Source organism: Gadus chalcogrammus, chromosome 11 (assembly GCF_026213295.1).
Source record: "Gadus chalcogrammus isolate NIFS_2021 chromosome 11, NIFS_Gcha_1.0, whole genome shotgun sequence".
NCBI lineage: Eukaryota > Metazoa > Chordata > Actinopteri > Gadiformes > Gadidae > Gadus > Gadus chalcogrammus.
Window position 1 is genome coordinate 8,132,618 of NC_079422.1, and position 7,656 is coordinate 8,140,273.

Sequence of the window (7,656 nt, forward strand, 5' to 3'; positions counted from 1 at the left end):
AATACTGACGGCCACTGAGCCTGAGCCAAGGAACAAGGCAACGGCTCCACGGAGCCAAACAGCTCCCTCTTTGACCACTGTGTTTTAAACTGTAGAGGGGAATACAAATAGCGCTCTCTCTCTCTCTCTCTCACACAAACTCACTCTCTCTCACACATACACACACAAACACCCCACTCTCAAGCACACACACAAACACATACACACACGCACACACACACACACACACACACACACACACACACACACACACACACACACACACACACACACACACACACACACACACACACACACACACACACACACACACGCACTGTATCCCCTTTATTGGTACGTCACGTTTTCTTTCTTCTCTCACTCCATCACTCTTGACTATTCAGTCGTCTATACATTCCATCTGACTCGCTTTCAATTTTCAACGGTCGCGGGGCGAGCTCAATCCCCCAGTGGGCGGGGCCCACGGACTTGTCAGTCTTTTCCGTTAGAAAGCACACGATTGGCTCCGTTACCGGGAGAGGCGGTGTCAACCGTAGCACATGGAGTCTGTGGCTTGTTACCTCTGTCGGAGGAGTAGAATCCACCCTCTGTGTGCGCGCAAGAAGTGATGCTGCACCAGCCGATGCCAACTTACCACTTTGGTGCAGTTCATACGAATAAACCAGTGGAGCTGTTATATTGAATTATTTGGAGAAAGAGGAAAGAGAGCACTTCTCTGCTTCACACTTTGTGCTAAGTGCGCGGTTGAACTTGTTTCTTGCCTCTGAGGGACGGGGTTGGATTTGATGGAAACATGACGAAAGGAGCAACCGGACGGCATGCCCTGGGCACCTTGCAGCTGCTGGTCGCAGTGGCGGTGTCACTTTCAGCGGCTCGCGGGACGCCATCCTTGCACTATGGACACATTGCGGAGAACTCCCCGTCCGGGTCGCCAGTGGACGGAGTCAAGCTGCCCCTGGTTGGAGGCGACTGTCGCGCGGCGCATCTTCTTCTGGACACGGGTTTGACTGGGAATTATGCATCAGATTTCAAGTTGTTTTTCCAACGGGGGCAACGAAATGTTGGGTTGAAATCAACCAAAACTTTGGACCGCGAGTTCATCGCGATATACGAGTTGCGGGTGACGCTGCCGGGCTGTCTGAAGGGTCCCGCATCGGTCCAGGTGGAGGTGGCGGATCAGAACGACAACGCACCGGAATTCATAGGGGAAAATAAAACGGTAAAAGTAAACGAGCTGACGTTGCTCGGTACTGAGGTGGCCCGTTTCAGCGCAAAGGACAGCGACGCCGAAAAGAACGGACAAGTGACTTATTTCGCGCGGCCAAAGTCTCACTTCGTCCACGTGGTTCCGTCCAGCGGACAGGTGACACTGGTCAGGTCCCTCATTGGGGTCACCGCCTTCACACTTCACGTGTACGCCAAAGACAACGGAGACCAAGTGCTGATAAGCGAGCCCCTGAGGCTTCAGTTCGAGGTGGCCCGAGACGGCTTCGACAGGTTCCCTCGCCAGCCCCGGGCCGGCTCCCCCCGCCGGCCCCGGGCCGTCTCCGGGGAGGAACTCGCCCTCACCGTGACCGTCTCCGACGACGTCAAAGTCGGAGATTTGATTTTCACAGTCCCAGATCAAAAGTTTGCCAAGCGCTGGTTCGAGGTGGTGTCAGAGCCGGACTCCCCGGTGCAGATAGAGCGCGACTCGGGGCGGTTGTACCTGGCGCACGCGTTCCGGTCCCCGACGGACGTGGTGGTGAAGATCCAGAATGTCAGAGGTGAGTCCGTTTATTAACTAGGCTGGCTCGGCCTATGTCCCCTGATGTAGAACCCCGCATATAATACACCTCCCTTTAATTCTGTAAAGAATCCTCATCAAAATATGTAATAATAAACATATTAAAGGAATACATTATCCTTTAAATGTGACAAAATTGAAACATAAAAAGAATATGACTAATATTTTTTTTCTTAATTGCAATTCATGATGTGCGCGCGTTTTTCCCGAGCCGCACGCATTCTCCAGCCAATCACGTCTCTGTTAATGGTGTTGTCAAAAACTTCCCTGGTCTTTAATCAGGATTGATCTGCGCCAGAGAGGCATCAGTTCTCTCGTGAGGTTGAACGGAGAACACACACACATACACACACTGCTGAACAGACCTATTGATTACGCATGCACGCATGGCTCGCCTCGGTGTCGGCATGATTCAGGAGCGTGGCAGACTTGGCAATGAGAGTGAGAGGGTGTATGTGTGTGTGTGTGTGTGTGTGTGTGTGTGTGTGTGTGTGTGTGTGTGTGTGTGTGTGTGTGTGTGTGTGTGTGTGTGTGTGTGTGTGTGTGTGGGCGCGCTCCCCACTCGCGCACCCCCGTGCGTTTGTGTGCTGTATTTGTGCCCGCTCTTCGCGCGTGCTTGTACTTATGTGTGTGCGTGTGGGTGAGAGAGGCAGAGAAAGAGACTGTGTGTGCGTGCGTGTGCGTGTTTATTCCCTGCATTTTCAGTCCGCCTTACCCAGACCGTGACTGCTTCCCTTCACATAACGGCCTTGTAATAAAGCGCCTCTATATTTGCTCCGTTAATTGACGCGTCGCCTCGCGGTCCCCTGACATCCCGCCTCCTCTCCCAGACACACGAGACGGGAGCCCGGGGCCAAGGTGTTATCTGCCGCGAGCTGGTCGTTAATTGGGTAAACAGATTCGTCGTTTCCACACCGGGGAGCATTAAGTGTGTGTGATGTGACACGTGCATAACATGTGTATGACCGAACAGAAGAAGGGGCCGAAAATGGGGCCGTTGACGACCAACTCTGAATAATGGATTTATAAACAAAACTCAAAAATTGTTCTATTCATTTGAAAATGCCATTTATTCCTGACCACAGCATCCTATACAGGCCTATCATCTCTCAGGTTGAGTTTGCTTTCCCCCAGAGCTCAACTACCATGAAAGTCCCCTGTTAGGTAAATGTTTGGCTAAGGACCCCAAAATCACACTGAGGCCTCATCACAGTAGAACGGTTCTTGCCCTGTGTTCTGCTCTCACTGGGGGGTTGGAGAATCAACCTGTCCAAAGACTCCCCCTCCCCGCACACACACACGCACACACACACACGCACACACACACACACACACACACACACACACACACACGAACACACACACACACACACACACACACACACACACACACACACACACACACACACACACACACACACACACACACACACACACACACACACACACACACACACACACACTTTTTCCCTTTTTGTTTATTTGACGTAATTATATGCTGTTTATTCACCTGGTCTAAAGACCCACCCTGCCGGCGGAGACATGTGCTGGACAGCCCCCCCAAATAAGCGCACCCCCACAGAGACTTTAGGGTTTGTTTGGTTAAGGGAAGTTTACTGTTGTGGCATACAGGGCTCTGTGTGGCGTGGAGCTGGCCGGTGTGAGTGCAGGACGGGGAGGGAGGGGGCCTCTCCGTGCTAATTGGATCGACACGCTGGTGACAGTGGTGTAAACCGTGTGCTGATTGGCCCGTGCGTGTGGCCGCCTGCCTGGCCTCGGCGGGCTGTGGGGCGTCTGGTCACCGTCTGTCCCGCTGGTCTGGGGAACGCTGCGGTCATGAGCGATGACTATCAAACATACACACGGCTCTCTCTCTTGCTCTTTCTCTTTCTCAATCTATCCCTCTCTCTCTCTCTCTCTCTCTCTCTCTCTCTCTCTCTCTCTCTCTCTCTCTCTCTCGCTCTCTCTCTCTCTCTCCCTCTCACTCTCTCTCTCTCTCGCTCTCACTCTCTCTCTCTCTCTCTCTCTCTCTCTCGCTCTCTCTCTCTCTCTCTCTCGCTCTCGCTCTCACTCTCTCTCTCTCTCTCTCTCTCTCTCTCTCTCTCTCTCTCTGTCTCTCTCTCTCTCTCTCTCTCTCTCTCTGTCTCTCTCTCTTGGCCCTATTGGGTCTCTCGCTCTTTCTATTATTGTCCTCTGTCTTTCTTCCGCACACTTTTAATCCCTCTGTCTCTCGCTATCTCTATCTGTCTTGCTGTATCTCTCCCTATCAATTTTGTCCTCAAATTCTCTCTCATCTTCCTGAAGTTGCTAAACTACTCGATCTCTCAGTCTCTGTCTCTCTTTCACTCTTTTTCCCTCTCTGTCTCTATCTTCCCTCTCTGTCTCTCTTTCCCTCTCCGTCCCTCTCTGTCTCTCTTCCACGCTCTGTCTCTCTTTCTCTATGTCTATCTCCATCTCTCTCTGTGTCACGCACTAAAGGTTCCTCCCTCCCTCTTTATGCCTCTCTCTTTCTCCTGCCTGTCTGTCTAGTTTGTCCCTTACACAGTCCCCTCCATCCCGATCCTTGTGTATTTGTGCATGTTTGTGTGTGGTTGTGCTAGGTTAATGGATGATTTGAGGACAATGATGTCAGTGACTCAACTGTGGTGTGTCAGACAAACTAATTAGCATCACCTCATCTCTCTCTCTCTCTCTCTCTCTCTCTCTCTCTCTCTCTCTCTCTCTCTCTCTATATATACCAGTCGTTCTCTCTCTAAGTTAAAGTCAATTCAAGGGCTTTATTGGGAAAGGCATTCCTTAATATTTTCAAATTAAAACAGTAACAAGGACATAAATAATATAAATAGTTCAAAGACAAAGACAATAAGGCTGTGAAAGTAACACAATAATACAACAATACACGATGAAAACAGCAATAGTACATGAGAGAATAGTACACAGCGTTTCCCTTGTTGCCCCTGTTGTTATGACAGGAGAGGACATATCTTGCTGCCAACAACAGTAGTTGAGTTTTCCCCCCAATGATATGCTACATTCTTTCACTGTCTGATTCAGATTTGAATTTGTCTGTATTATTGGTTAAATTTAGGAAATAAATATGTTCTTCTGCTTTGTTTCATCTTTGTCCAGTGCAGCAGGAATTGTGTTACGGTTTGCACTGGTTTGTGTGGACAAAGTGTGCTCAGCCTGTCCTCCTGGGTAGCAGGTCTGTCTGTGATGACCGGTCTCCAGGGCCCGGCTGGGTGCGCTCAGCCTGTAACTGCTCAGCGTCTTCCTAATGTGGAGTGGATATTTCTTTGTGTTTGCTGATGTTGAGTTGGGTCTGTAGGGCCAGTTATTGAACTGAGCCTCAGGACCAGCTGCTGAAGGGGACTTACATTTCTGGTGTTTTAGGGCGTTTAGGTGACGGGTTTGGGGGATGCTTGGTTTTTAGGGGGTTGTGTAATTCAATAGCACTTTTTACTATTTTGTTTTGTAGTGAATATTGGCCTAGTTCTTCCCAGCAGCCATTGTTTGGGGCTTTCCTTTGAAGGTGCATATATATATATATATATATATATATATATATATATATATATATAAAAAAAGTGATATACAGGCATTCAATTGGTTGTTTGTTCCAGGTTTCACATTGTAGCTGTTTGCTGAGTGGGCCTAGACTTCACTGCCATACAAAGCAATGGGTTCTATGATCTTCTGCCAGATTTAGATTGGGATTTCAGTTTGATTGTTTCTTTCTATTGCGTGGAAGGCTCTTCTGACTTTGTGTCTGAGGTTGTTAATAGCTATTTTACATGTACCAGTCTAACTGATATATAGGCCTAAATATGTGTGTTGTAATTCAATAGTGTCCAAATACAATTCATAATTTTGATGTTGGAGCGAAGAGCTTTTTTTGAAGATCCTGATGTTGGTCTTCTTCAGGTTGCAGTGAGTGCCCAGGTCTTTAAAAAAAACTGTGGAGTTTGTCCAGGTGTTGCTTTATTGGGTTGGGGACCGTAGGAACAAATAATCTGAAAAGCATCTAACCTGTGTGTCATGTTGATCGGTACCCTGAGCTGTAGATGTTTCCAGTATTATAGCCACTTAGTCGATATACAGTACATGTTAAAAAGTGTGGGGGGAGAGACTGCAACCCTGTTTAACAAGTCAAATGATTTTGACTGTGCATGGGTTGTTTGTGTAGGGTGATTTAATGATATTGCTTTCTCTATAGTTCTCTCTCTATCTCTCTCTATCATCTCTCTTCTCATTCTCTCACTTGACCATCACCCATCCCATCGCCCCACACGCATACACGTGATTGTGTGTGTGTGTGTTTCAGCCGAAGCATGTTGAAATCCTTGCTTGCCCGTAATTAGAGAACATAATATTGACTTAAAAGTTTAAAGTTTAAATGATTCCATCTCTCTCATTTATATTTTTCTGGTCAAAGAGCTCAAGGCTGTCTCTTGATGTGCATGTGTGAAGTGTTAGTGGGGATATTTATGTGTGTGTGTTTTTGATGCGTCGGTTTGTGTATATTGTGTGTGTGGTTTAAGTCACGCCTCTGGGCCCCTTCCTCCCCACAAGCCTTCCTCTCGTGTCTGTCAGAGCGGTGTGTGCGTTCCTCCGGCGTGTTTGTATGTATTTATGTTTGTGAGTGTGTGTTAGTTGGGTTGCATGCATGCTAAACTGGTTAAACGAGGCTAATGGATTGTTCCTACGTGGGTTTGAATCCGTGGGTGCGCTTCTTTTTAATCCCCCCGCGTCCTGGAGGGCTTCTGGAACTGTTTGTGAAGAAAACTTCTGGCTGCAGCAAATCTGAATGAAAAACATAATCAGGTTTTTCCTCCCCGTTGAATAGTACGGATTGACTCCACGCCGGTATTTAAGGAGAACGAGGGGGAGGGCGGCGATTGAGAGGAACTTTATTTGAGCTCTTGTGGGAATGTAGAGCACTTTGTTGATATCTTCCATATCTTCTGAATTCAGAACGCCCTGTTTTTAAAGGAATCTCGAATTTAACTGAAAAATAATGGAAGCTGCTGCCATTTTGATGGTGTGCACTGCTTGGTCTCAGCCTCACATGCACGGCGCTGTGGATTGAAGCATCTGCTAATGGACGAAGAGCGCGGGATGGAGAAAGAGATAGAGAGACAGTAACACCATTACCATAAAAACACAAAACAAGACTATAAATCAAGTATTGTTAGTTGTTATTGTTATTATTGTTATTTACAAAAAAACTGTTAAAAATCCTTTGAGAACAATCACACGGAAGCATAAGCTAAGAGAGAGAGAGAGAGAGAGAGAGAGACTTACACTTATACACTTCACCTCCCAGATTCCAAACCGGCAGTACAAAGAAACCAATCATCCAAGGGGTCAGGGGTCACAGGCTCAGTATCCTAACAGGAAGTGGAATAAACATTCCGTTGGGACCAGGCCAGTGTCGGAGGAGGGATGTATACAATACGGGTTAAGTCATTATAGAGCGTTTCTGGACTGTGGGCAAAACATTTGGAGTCTGGTTTCTCTTGCAGCTGATCAGGGGTCAACAGTTGTCATAGCAAAAACAAACACTGATCAAAAGTGCTCAGCGAGTATACTTTGAATCCATTAACTGTACTACTTAAGTATAAAGTGGTTCAAAGACGAAAATAAAAACAGTTAATTCGGTTAGGAAGTAAGATATTTTTTTTGTGTAATTTCGTATTTGTATTATTCGCATCGCATGCCTTAAAAAAAAACAGCGCTACCATCCATAGTTGATTAGCACTATCATTTGTAAAAGTTTTACATTTTTACAAAGGTACATATGTTTATGAATCTCTTTGCACACAAGACAGATAGTGGCCATTGGATCTTCTAAATTTTACCTGGAAAAA

The 7,656-nt window shown here is 47.1% G+C and overlaps 1 protein-coding gene across 1 annotated transcript in view; it reads left to right on the plus strand.

Moving 5' to 3' along the window:
• The first annotated feature begins 614 nt into the window (after positions 1–614).
• Positions 615–7,656, plus strand: part of si:dkey-22o22.2 (neural-cadherin) — a 116,907-nt gene continuing 109,865 nt past the window's right edge. Inside the window, exon 1 of the mRNA XM_056601273.1 lies at positions 615–1,766. Within this exon, the coding sequence (XP_056457248.1) occupies positions 794–1,766 (973 nt within the window). The 5' untranslated portion in view covers positions 615–793. The remainder of the gene's footprint in view (positions 1,767–7,656) is intronic.